Genomic DNA, 17,854 nt, shown 5'->3' on the forward strand with positions numbered 1-17,854 from the left:
GCAGGGAAGGTTTGGAGGGGCGGGGAGCACCGGCTTTGACCAGCAGGTTTCAGATGTCGCGGCAGATTCTTTCAGGGGCAAATTAAAGGCTTTAAGTTTGGTACGAGGGACGCTGGTATTCAGACTGAATTTAGTCGATAGGCACTCGGGCAGCATGCTGCTCGCCGCCATTGTCAGGTGCACACTTAACTTTGGAGCTACTTCACCACCTCTCACATTCTCAGCACCTCTTCAGATCTTTGCAGATGGAGTGCCGTTGTTGCAGGTTTCTGGCGAAAGCAGCATAGCCCCTCTTAAGCTCCGTAGTAGTTCGTATGATGGTGTTCACAGCTTTGCACAAGTGGTCCTCATTAAGCTCTTAGCATCTTTGTGCACCAAGTTGGCACGAGGCTGGTCCACAGATCAGTTTTACTATGAAATGCTCCACAGTAAATTTTGCTGCGTAAAATCTACTCTGCCGAGATAACATTTGGTCCCAGTCTAAATAAAGTAAAAAAAAACACTGTTTTGTAGAGTGAAATCAGCTCTACCGTTGTCGCAGACTGAATGGTGCCCCCCCCCCCAAAAAAAAAAGTCCGCCCTGCCTCCACTGCGCATGTGTCATTTCGGAGCTCAGCACAGTCTCTTCACCCAAAGCGATCAAATGTATTAATGGGATTATTAACCATCAGATGACATAGTAAAACATCTTAAATCATTCTAAAGTCAGTTTTAAGCAGAAACGAGGTGATAATCAGTGAGTCTTTGAAATGACCGACGCGCAGTGAATGCTGCAGCTAGCAGCTCGCCTGGCTGCTGCATCTTTTATTATGAAATAATGTTGAATTTATGTGGACATGATTGTTGTACTTGAGATATCTGTCGCTGAGATAGATGATGACCAGAGTGCAGTTTGAAGCAGAAACAAGGTGATAATCGGTGAACCGCAGCTAATGACGCATGTGCATTAAAGGCAGGGCGGACCGAGTTTTAGGAGGGACCTTTCAGTTGACGACACCGTCTTGTCAATTCAAGTGCTTTTACTCCAATAAGAGTTGATTTTACACTGTGTTGAGTTGATTTCGCCCCGTGGTAGAGTATGAGGTCTGTCCATAAAGTATAGGTCATTTTTATTTTTTTCAAAAACTATATGGATTTCATTCATATGTTTTTACGTCAGACATGCTTGAACCCTCGTGCGCATGCGTGAGTTTTTCCCCGCCTGTCGGTGACGTCATTCGCCTGTGAGCATTCCTTGTGGGAGGAGTCGTCCAGCCCCTCGTCGGAATTCCTTTGTCTGAGAAGTTGCTGAGAGACTGGCGCTTTGTTTGATCAAAATTTTTTCTAAACCTGTGAGACACATCGAAGTGGACACGGTTCGAAAAATTAAGCTGGATTTTGGTGAAAATTTTAACGGCTGATGAGAGATTTTGAGGTGATACTGTCGCTTTAAGGACTTCCCACGGAGCGAGACGTCGTGCAGCACTCCCAGGCGCCGTTGTCAGCCTGTTTCAAGCTGAAAACCTCCACATTTCAGGCTCTATTGATCCAGGACGTCGTGAGAGAACAGAGAAGTTTCAGAAGAAGTCGGTTTCAGCATTTTATCCGGATATTCCACTGTTAAAGGAGATTTTTTTAATGAAAGACGTGCAGGCGGATTGCAGCGTCGGCTCGCAGCCGCCGCGACGCTCCGCCACAGGAAAAACACCTCCGTTGGAAGCCTTAAGGACAAGTTGGAACATGTCCAGCTGTTAAACAATTTCTCATATACTCACTCCACTGAAAGCCATCAAAAGCCGCCTGGATTTTACAAATGGTTATCAACACGGAGGTGTTTTTCCTGTGCCGCCGCACCGCGCCGGCTGCGTCCGACTCGCGGACCCGGCCGCACGTCTTTCATTAAAAAAATCTCCTTTAACAGTGGAATATTCGGATAAAATGCTGAAACTGACTTCTTCTGAAACTTCTCTGTTCTCTCACGACGTCCTGGAGCCTGAAATGTGGAGGTTTTCAGCTTGAAACAGGCTGACGACGGCGCCTGAGAGCGCTGCACGACGTCTCGCTCCGTGGGAAGTCCTTAAAGTGACAGTATCACCTCAAAATCTCTCATCAGCCGTTAAAATTTTCACCGAAAACCAGCTTAATTTTTCGAACCGTGTCCACTTCGATGTGTCTCACAGATTTAGAAAAAAATTTGATCAAACAAAGCGCCAGTCTCTCAGCAACTTCTCAGACAAAGGAATTCCGACAAGGGGCTGGACGACTCCTCCCACAAGGAGTGCTCACAGGCGAATGACGTCACCGACAGGCGTGGAAAAACTCACGCATGCGCGCGAGGGTTCAAGCATGTCTGACGTAAAAACATATGAATGAAATCCATATAGTTTTTGAAAAAAATAAAAAGGACCTATACTTTATGGACAGCCCTCATATATTTAGCTCTTAATTGGACTGGAACCAAATGTTATCCCAGCCGAGTAAATTGTACTCTGCAAAATTTACTGTGTACTCAGTTCAAAGATTTGAATCTAACGACTTTGGCGTTAGCCAGACCTAATCGTCTGTGCTACAAGAACAGCTGTATTTCCTTCAAAACAGGCACAAACACATTGACGTTTGTGTCTTACATCCAGTCAGAAGAGGAGTATACATATTAACACAGAGGGAGAGATTCCCTGTGAGCTGTGGCCCACCTAAAGCTTTCTGAAGCATTTAGCAGCTCGCTAACCAGGCTTAATTCACTCCGCTGAGGGGACTGCTGAAGCATTTAATGCAATTTCAACTGAACATGATTTTGTGTGAATAAGCATTACTGAAGTGTACCGTCTACTGTATGCTGGCCCACTGTAGTACTGTCTCCATATGAGCTGATCTAATACTCTGGCATCCCTACCCCCCTTCCCTGCCTTTCTGGTTTGTACAGAGACTGCATTTGCCTCCAGACTTGTCTGACACTGTGAGTCGTGTGAGCAGGGGGGAGTTGGCAGGAGCAGCCATGATGGGTTCAGCCTGTGGATCTGGCAGTTCCGGCAACAAACACCTGGACTTCTAGAGCTCGCACACGGCCGCCACATGCATCCTGGAACTCTGCATTGTTGTCCTCTTTATCATGATGACCAGGTTGTACCATCACCCACATAACGTCAAGAAGGATAACTGAGCTACTCATGAACACCGGACAACCGTGTCAGCTCAGAATGAAGATTTGGACGTCCACAGTACCTAATAGACATATTACATTTTATGTTTCACATCAGTTTTCTTAAATCAGTGCCATCATTATATGTATCATGTATGCAGTATATTTCGTGCCTATAAAAGTACTGAACCTTGTGGGCTTTTATGTGTTTTGATTGTGTTTTGTTTTGTTTTGTGTTTTGACATTAAAAAATAATAATTTTATCTCAAAATTAAAACAAATCTCAGCAACATGGCTTACACTGGAAAAACAATCTCAGTTTGTCTAATTTCTACTCAAAATAACAAGACACATTCACTTCAGTAAAATTTCAGACTCACCGTAAGTTTGTAATCTGCTAAATTATTTGTTATTTGTTGGTTGTCTACCTGGGTGGTCACCATCCAGGACCAGCGCATCCTCCCAGACTTGAGTCAGCTTGATTATATATAAAAGATGTAGCACTTCTTCAAGGGTCCCTGCCACGCCATGACATTTTTACATATTCTTGAAGAATAAAAAAAGCTTTTTCCACTTGTTGTCTTTGTTTTTTACCATAAAATTACGCTGAACAAGGATTTAGACGTTTCATTACCCATATGAGAATTTGTATTTACCTCCGAGTTGACCTACTTTATCGCTGCGATGGATGTGACGTCATGCGAGTAAATGTGTCGAAGTGCAGCTCTGTTTACCAATATGGCAGACATGTACAGCAAAGGCATAGTGAGCAATTATAGCGAAGATTTAAGTGACATATCGATTGTTTTTGAAGAAGAGGAAGTTTCTGATGAACGAAGCGACGGTGAAAATAATAAGGGGCTCCAGCCATATATGTTCGAGCCGTACGCGACAGAAGACGAGGATAAAGCCGAGGAGTGACAGGATGATGACAACAACAACAACAACAAAGGCGCTGTGGAGGAGGATATAAGCCGCTTACAAAACACTGAATGGTTTGTTCACCCACCACCTTTTCTTATAAATGATCATTTATTCCTGGGTAATAGACAGGTCCACCTGCATTTTGATCACTTTGAACCTGGACTGCGGTGTGTTTGTATGTGTATGAAAAAAATATTTCAGCAGCACAGCGTGCTTAAATTCAGGCGTTTGTTCTAAAATCACTGAAAATAAAGTTTCTGTACATTCTGTATATATTTAATCATTTATAAGTTAGTTTCTTGTGACTGCTAATCAAACAGCATTTTTTTTAAATATATATAAGCTAATTTTTTATTAATTTTGTTTTAACTTCTGTTTTAGGACTTTGGTGGAAAGGCTTGATTTTAATGAAAATGCTTCCACCCCTCAAATGAGAGAGGGGTAGAAGACGACTTGCCTCCAAAACTGGCCCAGGAGACTCGATCAGGAGTGGCATCGGCTGACTATGTTCACATGAGCACCTGAAAAAAAACAGAACATTGAGATTTTTGTGTTTTCCATATATACATACACATGTAAACTGAACAGCCTGTTTTTGTTCAGACTTCTGTTCATTCAAAGTAGATTAGATGTGATACAATTTATGATTACAGATGTTCTGTATGTGTATTTTAGACAGGAAAGTCTCCATTTAGCATAAACTTTTTTCTACAGTATTATGCCTGATAAAATTTGACAACAGATATAGAAGTAAAATTTTCTTTTATTTAGAAATCTTTTTCCCCATCCCATGTGGGTCTACAGCTTTTCAGATAAAGATTAGCAATCATTTGCGTTGAATAAAATGTGAAGAATTAGCAATCACAAGAAACTGACTTATAAATGATTAAATATATACAGAATGTACAGAAACTTCATTTTCAGTGATTTTAGAACAAACTCCTGAATTTAAGCACGCTGTGCTGCTGAAATAATTTTTTCATACACAAACACACCACAGTCCAGGTCCAAATTGATCAAAATGCAGGTGGAACTGTCTATTACCCAGGAATAAATGATCATTTATAAGAAAAGGTGGTGGGTGAACAAACCATTCTGTTTTTTGTAAGCGGCTTATATCCTCCTCGACAGCGCCTTCGTTGTTGTCATTCCCTCACACCTCTGCTTCATCCTTGTCTTCTGTTGTGTACGGCTCGAACATATACGACTGGAGCCCCTCATTATTTTCACCGTCGCTTCGTTCATCAGAAACTTCCTCATCTTCTTCAAAAACAATCAATATGTCACTTAAATATTCGCTATAATCACTCACTATGCCTTCACTGCCCGTGTCTGCCATATTGGTAAACAGAGCCGGGCTTCGACACATTTACTCGCATGACGTCACATCCGTCGCAGCGATAAAGTAGGTCAACTCAGAGGCGGTAAATACAAATTTTCATATGGGTAACGAAACGTCTAAATCCTTGTTCAATGTAATTTTATGGTAAAAAAAAAAAACACAACATGTGGAAAAAGCTTTTTTTATTCTTCAAGAATATGTAAAAACCTCATGGTGTGGCAGGGACCCTTTAATACAAGTAAAATAAAGCTAAAAGTGATTTTCACAGCTAATTTCAAGACCTTATTTCAAGAAATCTCAAGTGAATTTTCAGTTATTCCATAGGCAGATTTCAAGTTTTAAAAAACTAGTCTGCCAGTGTAAATAGTTAAAATTCACTTAAGATTTCTTGATATAATATCTACAAATTAGCTGTGGAGCCGCATGGCGCAAAGCAACGCCGTGATGAAGCCTCACAGGACATGTTCTGGCACAGTTTCTCGGATAGTCACACGACTGAAAAGCCACCGAAAGCCGTCTGAAAGCCATCTGAAAGCCGTCCTCTGAGACCAACACGGAGGTGCTTTTGTCCCGCGCCATGAGCGGTTCCGTGGCGCATCCCTCCGCTTCTCTTTCCATGAAAAAAAACTCCTGTAACAGTGGAATGTGCCGAAAAAGTTTTGATGTCCACGTCTTCTGCCATTTTTGTGGAAGTCAGACGATGTCCCGGATCAACAAAGCCTTCACGCTGGAAATGATCTAGTTGTTTCAGCGGGGTTTCAGCCTGTCGATCGGCGCTCGGAGTGCACTGTGCTCTCAGACGCTGTGGGAGGTCTTTAAACTGGCTGGAGCACTCCTTAATCTGTGTAATCCCCATAAAATCGTCCCTGTAAGCCATCTGAATTTTCCGAATGGTGTCCACATGGTCTCTCACAGTTTCTGGAAAAATTTGATGCAGCAAAGCTCCAAATCATTCAGACATTTATTCACAATAAAAATCTGACGAGAGGGGTGGACCACTGCTCACACAAAGCCTGCTCACAGGCGAATGACGCAACCGACAGGCGTGAAAAAACTCACGCATGCGCACAAAGGTTCAAGCTTGGCTGATGCAGTCACACGTGATTCAAATCCATATGGTTTTTGCAAAAAATAAAAAGGTCGGATAGTTTTCTAACAGACCTCGTATTAGTGATATTTTACTTATAAGTAATTGTGTCAAGCGTTATTAGATATTTTGTCTATAAATTAGACAGATATACATTTTAAAATGTCAAACACAAAATAATGGATTGCATGAGTCCTCACCTCCTATAAAACAACTAAATAATCCCTTTTACGGCCTATTTAATTTGGACACATCAGTGAATGGAAACAAGAAAATGTCCATGTGACTGATTATCTGTTGGAGTTGAGTTTCATCTGTCATGAGGCGATGGCACAGTATGGTTAATCTACCCACGGCAGCTCATCTTCAGAAATGGTGAAGGAAGGTACAAGACACCCATGATGATTGGGGAAGTTGAAGCTTCAGTGGGTGTGATTGGAGCCCCCTTCATGCAACAGCTTTTGGCAGATGCCTCACGACTCCCAGAGAAAGCAGTTGTTGGAAAGAAAAGATTAAATCCAGGCTAGAGTTTGTTTCAAAGCTGATGAGAAACGTGATGCTAGATATGCTTTATTTTATAACACTGACTTACCTTGGGCCAACTCTACCATGGCAAATTTAAGGAAGACTGGGAATCTGTAAACATGGAATTGGTGGGGTTGTTCCTGCCCAACACAATAGTAGCTGTAGACAGTGTGTCAAAGTTTAATTTCATTTTTAAACTCTGCACTTACTTTACAAATTAAATGGTACCTCCTGCTAAACTGCCATCTTCATTGGTCTAAAATGCTTTTATTCTGTTAGAAAGAAACGCTTGGTGTTTTTGGCAAATTAAGCGGGTGCACCTTAACAACAAACCCGCACAGTTTTGCTGTTGTGCTACTTCAGGTGTTCTGAAGTCAAAGTTTACTCCCTGTTCGACTGTGAGATGTGTGTGCGTGTGTGTGTGAGACCTCTGGTTGGCCTCAGTGGTTTCAAGTTGGGGTCAGGCTGCAACCTTATGACCCCGTGTGTGTGCCGGTGAGTGATGTTAACCTCCAGTAGGCCGGGGACGTGAGGAGGGTTGTGGGCAGAGGGTACAAGAACTGGATTTGGGTGCAGGCTTCACACCTCATCAGGCGCATTTGCTGGATGAGCTGCTTTGCCGTGACAAGCCCAAAAGAACAATGTAGGTCAAATGATGACATGGAGAATTACGGCAACATGTAGAAGTACATTTTTCATATTTGTTTTCCTCATTGTGCTGCTGATGCCAGTTTGGATATTTTTACCTGTAAGAACTGACAGTGTTGGTAACCTTCTGCAGCAGGATTTGGGAGAGGTTGGTGTGTTACGTGGCGGTTTCATGCACTGATGGAGTCTCCTTTTGTCGGCTGTGTGAGATCACGTTCACGGACTACTTGAACAGCTGAGAGAAAGCCGGTGTCAAGATAAAAACAGCAAGAGTTGACATATTCAGGATACACTTTAAGTTAGATTTAAATGAAACATTGCTTTTGGCATTTTGTTTTTGTTGTTGCAACAGAGAGGTGTCTTTTTATACCTGCTGTTTATCTGTGTGTTGGATGATTTACTTTCTATTCACCTCAACATTGGCACACCTGCCTGTTGAATTATACCCAGAGAAAAGCAACAAATTACCAAAATGTTGTAGCTGACGCTACCTCACAAAGCAAGTGATGCTATTCATTATAGTCTCCCAAAGTAACCATTAGATACAACGTCATTCCAGTGATACCCAATGAGGCAACAAAGAGACAGTACCAAAGACATCTAGTCATCACCTTAGGTCACAGGGTAGCATCATAAGCTCACTACCGTACATTAAGACTGGAAGCACCAGGACCCAAAAGACTTGGACCTATTTTTTTGCAGACACCTCTCTCCAGGGACCTCATTTCCCCACAAGCTCTTCCCAAGTATTTCTCAACTTCAAAGGCTGAAATAAGTGAATCTCTCCATGAGTTTTACACTTTCACAGTATACAGATTCACTTTTGATGGTCGAGTCTGTGATGAAATTGAAAGCCACATAGTGCGAAGTTTAGAAGAAGTGTACACTTAAGCCGTGGTCACAACCCGCCGTACTTGCACGTGCGTGCAGTCTACTTGCAAAAACATGGGCTAAATTTGGAGATCCGTACTTCATAAGTACTGCCTCAGTACGAATTTAGGAGCACGCAGACACGCCATAGAGGTTTTAGTGCATGCAGAACTTTCGCTGCGGTCAGGCTGCAGATTCACCAGCAGTACAGATGACGCACGTTGTGAGTACTGCCTCAGTACGGATTCAGAGCGGCACATTTGCATTCAATTACTATTGAATTAACCAAATCCGTACATAGGCAGTACGGATTTGGAGGCCAACAGACTTGCATGCACAACGCAGCTTCTCACTTGAACTTGGAATTTATTTCCAAATGTCAGCAACACAGACACTCCATAGCTTCAGTCTGACAACTAGTTTTTTAACTTTTTGAGGCAAGTAAACACTCATACAACTGACCCTGCAGGCTGGACATGCTCATGCATTGCCGACACCGAAAAACACCTGCCGCTCCGGTCCCGCTCATAAAAAAAGAAAAGGTGACACCCCCCCAACACACACACACACTGCATTATTGTCATCTCTCTTTATCGTTACGCTCCTAGAGACGTGCGTTGAACGTACTCCCTCCCTCCTCTTGCTACTGCCTCCGTACGTTTTCACAAAAACGTAGTGGCCGTGGCATCCGCAGAAAACGTACGGCGAAAAAAAAACACACGGTGGGTTGTGACTGGGGCTTTAGTGCGCATGACACAGGAATCGTGTGCAGACCGTGTAATGTCATCCCTGTCCCCAACACCTCGTACACCTGTTGCTACAACTATTTGCGCACACAAACGCCTGAAAGACAGAGTGTGCGCTGTGTGAACCCATTGCACCCTCTTGTGGCAGGTGCCGGCCAAATTCATGGTGACACGCATTAACATCTAACACCGGTCACATGGCACTTAGAAAATGTATGACCAGTCACACTCTTGGCACGACAACAGACTGCAGACGATCACTGTCGTACAGCTGTGAAATTTATCTAAGTTCCCCATGAATGTGTCTTTGCAAACACACACATTGACATGTGGGTGTGTGCGCTCCACTCACGGGAGGCGTGGCTTCCAACAGAAGTAGCTGTGGTGATCTGGCATTTTGGACATTCCAGCTGGACAACACCTACTGTGTTTGGACAGTCATGGAGTAACAACTGTCCACTGTGAGGCGGGTGTGTCTGATTGCTGTATTTACGTGGACATAAATAAAAACATATATCGCCGTGGTGGCGACAAGCTGCAGCAAATAATTGCACGCACGGAACGGACACCGACAGCCCCCCAGGTTGAAATGGACCGTCAGATCAGAACATGCAGCGGGCGATCTGACCGTCACGTCACCCACATGAGCTCTGTTCCACATGATGCGATGTCTATGCTGCGGTGTGCCGTCCACAAAACACGTGTGTCAGGCAGAACACACCAGTGGTGGGCACAGTTCTGATAATCCGATAACCGATAATTATCGAAGATAATGTTTTCATTATCGGATTAACTTTAAAAACCATTATCGGACTAATTATCTTCCGATAAATTTTCGTCTGATAATTTTTAGACCGTTAACATGGTAAACAAAGCTGAACAGCTACAAACATTTTTAAAATCAGTTGAGCACCATACCTGTTAAATGTTTCATAGCAGATGTGTAGTTTTACCCTCTACAAACAGAAGAGAGCTGCTTCTAGAAGAAACCGCTCTATCCTCTGCAGCCAAAGGAGAATCTGTCATTAAAAAAAAATTCATTTCTTTTAACCCCATACTGATACGCTAGCAATATCACCCAAGTCATCCAGAGGCATACATTTTTAACTTATGGTTCAAATTTTAACCAAACTAATTTCGGACAAGTTATTTAAAATTACTGTCACATCTGAAGTTTTATAAAGTGAAAATATCAGATATATGTTTTAGTTTTAAAGTAATGCGCTAATTTTTAAGATTTTAGTATGGACATGCTGTGCCCAGCAGTGCATTATGGGTAGGATAGGGTAATCTTAGTACGTTCAGAACAGGAGAAATGCATTCAGACACTCTGTTCAGGCTCCACAGACAACAGCATTAAACTCTAGTGCCTAAAACTCTCATGAATATATTCTCTGGGTTTATAGACATTTTTGTGTTTGTTAAATTCCACGCATCTTAAATGTAGCACACAGGGATTAACTGGAATTTTGTTTTGGCAGGTTTTCACGGTCTCTACTGCCATCTGCTGGCCAGTAGTGCTCATGGCAGTATTCGTCCTGAAGCTGGACAGACACTGTATGTTATTTTCAATCGCTGTACTCGGTTCCACCTCAAACTGTACGACAGAACCACACAGTGTAAAAGTTCAGAACGGCCGATTTATGTTCTCACACACATTGTACGTTCAAAAACCACATGTTGGATTCAGAAGCTTTTTTTTCAAACTTAATTTACAAAAACTCTCAATGGGAGACATCAATGTTTAAAAACGAAACTAAAAAAAAAAACATTACAAGACAGGTCTGCAGTGTTTGCACTTGCACAGTGAGAGAGGTTGGATGCTTGTAGCGCTTCAGCATACCCTCACGACGGCCAACCAGAATATCAAACAGGTTTGATTTTCATCTGACCATACGACCAGCGATCAGGAGGTGGTCGTGAGATGTTAAACGCAGCTCGTTACTCCATGTATACTACACAATGCAGGACACGCGATTAACCTGAAACTTGGTGCAATCCAATGAATGAATGAAAAATTAACTGAAAAAGGGCCAAAACTCGCACAGTGTAAGCCCAGCTTAAGTACTGAACGTCTGGGACCAGTAGATCATGACAGTGTTCTATTCAAGGGCGCAATTTAGAACTAGAAATTGGGGGGGACAAAGTGCGAGGCTCGCAGGGCCGAAGCCCATAGGCAGGGGGTCCGGGGGCCGCTTTAGGCCCCCAGAAGCCAACAGTTTCTAGATGAGCTCAGATGCATTCTGAGCATCCAGAACAGTAATTTTAATGTTTTGAGAAGACCATACCATTTGACCTATGCGATTTGAAACTGTGGATACAAGTACTTTATTCTGAGACTAGCCAGCATTGATTTTATTAACATCCTGGTGTAAATAAGGTATCACCACATGTGTAGAACTCAAAAAGAATGATAGGTTGAGTTCTCATTAAAAAAAAACAACTGCAATGTGGTAAAATCTATTCATAAATATGAAAGAACAGGCTCTTAATAATTCTTAACTATCGCATACTGTATTTTTTTTCTCAAAATTTGTTTTTGCATAAGTTTGAAAAAACAACAGATCATACGTTTAGGATAAATTACTTATCATGAATTTAATTTTCAAAGTGGCACTAATGACAACACTCATACTGAACATAATTTTGCTTGCATAGACTGATTTTGGAGATCAAGCAATAATTGCAGATGGGCTTTCTGAGGTCCCAGATAGTTTTTCTGATTTCCTTTTCTACCTTTCAGAGTTTAGTAAATTAGCATATGGTCCATTGATACTTATGTGTAGACACTAGTCCCTAGAGGCAACTATTTTTGGTTTCAAATCTGGGCAAATGCAGTCCAAGAAAATTCCGAATGTGACAAACAAGAAACAGGTGTTGTAAACTGGTCAATGCTGCTAAAAATACAAACTTGCAGAAACAAAGATACTATTCTGACATGGTTTGCACATAAGACTGGTATAGCGTGTTTCAAGTACACACATATATGTCAGAAGGTGGGGGGGGCATACCATATTCTGTCCCCCCCGGTTGAAAAGATGGGGGGACATATCCCCCACCAAATTGCGCCCATGGTTCTATTATTTATTTTTGACACAGGTTATATCAGATGGTTACCTAATTAAAACTTGGCTTTTATTTGTTTTTTGTTTTTGTTTTTTGTTTTTTTGAAAATGCCTTTTTTTTTGACAAATAAATAAATGGAATATTTTACAAAAGCACATTTATCTGTAAACACTAACACATGACACACCTCACATTAATGTGTTGGTTTACATAATGTAATGTGAGTCAAACCTATCAGTGTTAGCGGAGGCACATTTTACCCAGAATCCTTTGTGATCTGTCTGTATTTGTTACAAAACTTCAAAATTACTGCATTATTCAATATTAAAAGATATATGTTATATTTTACCTTTGTACAAATGACAGAATTGACATTAATGGAGTTATTCTATCAGTATTCATTTTATTTATACACCAAACAATAACTCAGCATTGCTTTATTTTCCAAGACCTCAGCCCTGACGGCAGCATTGTGATTGAGTAGAGAGTTGAGTTTTGTGGCTCCTCTCAGCTTGTTTCTGTGCTGGAAGCCATGTAGTAAACAGGAACGTCCAGCAGGAGGCAGGACACTCAAAGACAGAAGTGCTGACTCACTTTTTGGGCCTATCATCCTTTTTGATGCTTCCAGAAGCGACTGTGGTGTTAAAACTCAAAATTAGCTTGTTAGTAGTTGCAAGTGTACTGGAGACAATACTGGAATTTATTGGTTATCTGTAACTTCCAATACATTTTTCGGTGGTTTATCGGTTTATCTTTATCAAAGATAACTTTTAAGTTATCTGATTGTTATCAAAGTTAATTTTTTGGTTATCTGTGCCCACCACTGAAGCACACGCGTGGCCGACTGGATGCACCTGACCAGTAGATGATCAGAGCACACTGCTTCTCATTCATGTCATTTCATGACTGTATGTCTGTGACCATGGGCCATCACCAGAGGAACAGATGGATCATATTTGTATTGCTCGCTTGATAAATGCGGTGTTTTTATATGGTGTGGAATTTTCTTTTCTTTTTTTTTTTGTTTTTTTTGTAATACGTCCATGTCCTTCCTGATATGAGGCAGCTTCCCACAGCTTTCAAAGAACAGCTCTGTAGCTCAGTGGTAAAGTGTCTGACTGGGAATCAGAGGTTTTGAAAGGCGTGATTTTGCGTCCCGGGTGGTGTGTTTTTTTATTTTTCTTTTTTTAAATTATTCCACATAAACGGTGTGATGTGGTCCCACAGGTACTGGCTGGTTTTTATTTTATTATTTATTCCACATAAGCGGCGCAGTGTGGTTCCACCCGTACCAGCTGGTTCATATTTCTTCCACATAAGCGGCACCATGTGCTGCACCTCGCACTGTACCTGCTTGACGGACATGGTGCGTGCACAAACTTTTGCACCGGGTTCGTGCACGCCTGCCCATCAGCACGCGATGTTTCGTGCGCTAATTTCAAACTGTTTCTCACTTTTTCGCTGTTTTTGTCCAAACTTCGTACTATGTGTGAAGGGGCCCTTAATCTTGATCAAGAACAATCACAAACCCAGACACTCCTTATTCAGCTTCTCGAGTGCTGCATTCAGGATATCCATTGATTTTGCAAAGATCTCCACATCGCCCAGGAAGTCAACATCAAGTCTTTCCTCACCAACAATGGCACCTGAGCTTCTGATTTCTACAATTCTACCCAATACCTAGTCCATTAAAATATCTAGGAATCTAGTCTAGGAGTCAGAACACAACCCTGACCACATTTCACTGAGGAAAACGTTAAAGATTCTGCTGCCATTCTGCACAGCTGTGATGTCCAGTTGGTGTTGGACAATGAACATGCCGAGGTTCTCCAACAGCCTAGAAATATTTTAATTGCCACGCAAAAAAAGACTTTAAAGAGATTTCATTTTTACTGCATGAAAATTTTATTTTTGAGATACAAAGGCTTAGAGCCCTGTCACACCTTGGTGATTTAGTCTGTGTATGCTAACAGCCCTATTTTTACCTAGTGGTCCGGGTCAGAACATTTCCCCCGCTGGCAGAACCCTTTTATTTGGCAGACGGAACACGTAAATATTGGCATGCACGTCATCGAGCACGTGTATGCTGTCTCGTGGCCTCTCCCCTCCACACTGAGGCCGAAGAGAGTAGTTTAACATTTTTTAAATTTTATTTTATTTTATTTTTGTCTTGGTGGATCATGGGATTTATTTTCATTGCATGCAGACTGCTGAAGCATCGACTGATGTCTGTGGTAAACGCTGGTGTGAGAAAATGAGGCACTATGACTCGTTTTAAAATAAGTTATTTTTCTTGTTGTGGCACAAAGCGCCGGTGTTCTCTGGTTCAGGCTGAAAAACACACAAAACACAAACGGACTTCTTTTATAATGCTACGTTTCTTCAGCTACAAGAAATGAAATTATTTTCAGACGTCATTTTCCAAAATCAGAATGCTTTATGTAGATAATTTTTCGTCAGACTGTGATGATGAATCTGACTGAAATGAACAGGTAAGATTAAGACTTAATATTTACTCCATGTGTGAATGGTTTTAATATTTGACACAGTCTGAACTGTTTGCATGAGGACTACAGCTTTCACTTGTTCAGCCAATCAATTGGCAGCATCAATTGACATATTTTGTAGGGATGTGAATCTTACAACAAGTCACGATTCAATTCAATTCCGATTCTTGGGGTGATGATTCAATTCAGAATCGATTTTCGATTCAAAGAGCTCTGAGAAATAGTTATATTACTTAAAAAATGTTTATGTTTAAGAAAATGCAGCTTTACAAGGTTAATCAAGTGATTCTAAAGATGTAAATTTACTTATCTGCTTTGCTCGTTCAGAGTTGGCTGGCGGTTAAGTGAAGTGATGGAGTGTGCACTGGTCAGTAGTCGGCAGAGACCGCTGCTCCGCTTCTTTTAGCTCCGGGTGATAGCGTAGCATGTGGGCTTGCGGATTTGAAGTGTTTCCGAAGTACTTGACTTTCATTTTGCAGATTTTGCACACTGCATAAGTCATGTCAAGCTCCTTCTTACACTGCAAATAATAAAATCCAAAATGCGTCCAAACATTTGCCTTCAGCAAAGATGGTGCTGGCTGAATTAGCTCTTCGTCTGCCATGCTAAGCTGCAGCTCATGAATGTTTGAAGCACACTGGACCCTCCCCTTGCGGGGACGCTGTAGTACGGAGGCCGTTGCCTGAAAACAGTACACGCAGCGAGTAAGTAAGAAAATGTTTTAAAAAATGCTTTTTAAAAATCGATTCTTGGACATTTTGGATCGATTCAGAATCTTAATAAATAAGAATCACGATTCGGACGTGAATCTATTTTTTCCGGCACCCCTAGTATTTTGACTTATGAGTAACTTACAAGTAACGTGTGTCAGCAACTGCATAACTTACCTACAACTTATGGCCTGCATATTTGGGACGTATGAGTCATATGCTGGCATACATTGAAAATATTGTGCATGCCTAAAATGTTTTCTACGTACTCGCCATATTATGACGTATTTTGATGTGTTTTTAACTTATACAAACCTTACCCATAACTTGTTAGACATATGCCAGCATATACAAGTGTTTACTACAATTGTGTAACCTGTAACCAGCTAGTGATTGCCGTATTCATTTGCATGGACCAATGTCTAGGTTCGTAGGGAAGAACTGTATGTAATTGGGAAGGAAACAGATGACACAATAAGCTACTGGAGCCACATTGGAGGTTAAACAAAAAGAATACTGTATTACATCTTATTTACAACAATAATGAAAATAATAAATAACATAAAGTGTCCCTGCAAAAATAACAGAGTTAATTGTTTCTTTTTTTTTCCAGTTCCTTTTCAGCTCTTATATCAGTTCAGTTTGATTCATTCCTTGTGATGATCTAATAGGTCTCAGTCTTTAGTCAGTTAGTCAAATAAAACAATAAGTCTAAGTCCACTTGTAAGGTCAAAAGTAAGTGGAACGGCGGTGTGATATTCCTGCCACACTGGAGTACTTAATAATGAAATGGAAAGACAGGTGGTCTCCTCCAGGAAAGGGAATCTTAATCCAACTCCTTGGGTCAAGGCTGATGAGCATCATAGGTGGCTCGCCATCTCCCTCGTCAGGGAGAACCTCAAATCCATATCTCATTTAATTTCCAGGATCTCAAAAACCTAACGTGTGTAGGAACAGGTCTATTACTATCATCTCATGTTCTCAACTTAAATCTGTTCCATGGCCATAATGAATTTCACTTAATATTTCACTGAATTACAAAAGTGAATATGTGAATCACTTTTCATTTTACAATCTCCTCTTAGTGGAATATTTAATTTCATTCTTCTATAAATACTGTTTTAGCATTCAACCTTTTTAAACTAAATATAAAAATGTAAAAAAATCACAGTTTGATCATAAAATTATACACTTAAGAATATTCATGTTCTGAGTTTATAAAAAAACTTGTTCTGTAAAATAGTTCTCTTACTTTTGTAACAAAATCATTGATTCGCATCTCAATTTTGAGGCTGTTCTGTAAATAGTTTTCAAATAAACAATAAATATAGCAACTTCTTAATTAAACTGGGTTAATCCATATCAATTTCAGACTTAAAATAATGTATTGATTCAAGCCCCAGCCATTTTGGGTTAAATCACGCCCACTTCCGGTTTAGGCCCCGCCCACTGCGAGCACAGATACAGATAATGTAGATGGTTGAACAGATACAGATAGTGGTGCACTCGCTCATCCCTAATTTCCAGGTCAAAGTTATGTAAAGATGGGAAACTTCTCAGGAACTTGGACTACTTGTGCTGAGCGAGGATTACGAGTACACATAAACCTTTTTCTCTCAAGGTTGTCTATTATTTAGACTCCCACTAATTGCACTCTTTCTGGCATTTTGAATCTCTTTCATTCTTTGTCTGTAATTATTAATGACTTCTCTCTCTCGTCCAGCCTGCTCTTCCACCAAACCTCTTTTGTCTGAGAACAGTAATCCTCCATCATTGGGGTAACTTGCTTAACAAGCGACGTTGGCTTCAGTGGCCTCCCGAACACTGCAATCAGCAACAACGCTTCATAAATTGCATGCAAACAAAAGGCCTACTTTACATGTGCCTGCCCAGACAAGCCCAGACATGTCCCACTGTGCCACCATTTCGTATTTCAGCAAATATATTTGTAACCGAATGATATGTCTTTGTGGCTTCTGGTGATATTCAAACTCTAGACTTCTCACTCATGAAACCAGTACTCTTCTAGATCAGCCAAAGTGGAATCCCCACTAGCCAAGCTAATGTATTTCAATTGAGAGTTCACTTTGCTACATATCTCCATACCACATTTTGACCTTGTCCTAACATCACAGGTGCATTTGCATTAAGAAAATATTCCTGTAATTGGGATTACGTGGTCACCTGTCAACAACGGCAATTTGTAACTGAGTGATATAGCTGTGTGATTTGAACGCCAGACTTCTTGCTCATGAGATCGACCCTCTGCCATCCAGAGAGGAATCCCCAATAGTCAGTCTGGGTTTTACCT

At 41.2% G+C, this 17,854-nt stretch overlaps 1 protein-coding gene across 1 annotated transcript in view; it reads left to right on the forward strand.

Annotated features, from left to right (window-relative positions):
* The window catches only part of elp4 (elongator acetyltransferase complex subunit 4), a 234,993-nt gene extending 231,681 nt beyond the window's left edge, over positions 1-3,312 (forward strand). Inside the window, exon 10 of the mRNA XM_034188702.1 lies at positions 2,903-3,312. Within this exon, the coding sequence (XP_034044593.1) occupies positions 2,903-3,031 (129 nt within the window). The 3' untranslated portion in view covers positions 3,032-3,312. The remainder of the gene's footprint in view (positions 1-2,902) is intronic.
* Positions 3,313-17,854: the final 14,542 nt, after the last annotated feature.

Source organism: Thalassophryne amazonica, chromosome 2, assembly GCF_902500255.1.
Source record: "Thalassophryne amazonica chromosome 2, fThaAma1.1, whole genome shotgun sequence".
In the NCBI taxonomy this organism is placed as follows: Eukaryota; Metazoa; Chordata; class Actinopteri; order Batrachoidiformes; family Batrachoididae; genus Thalassophryne; species Thalassophryne amazonica.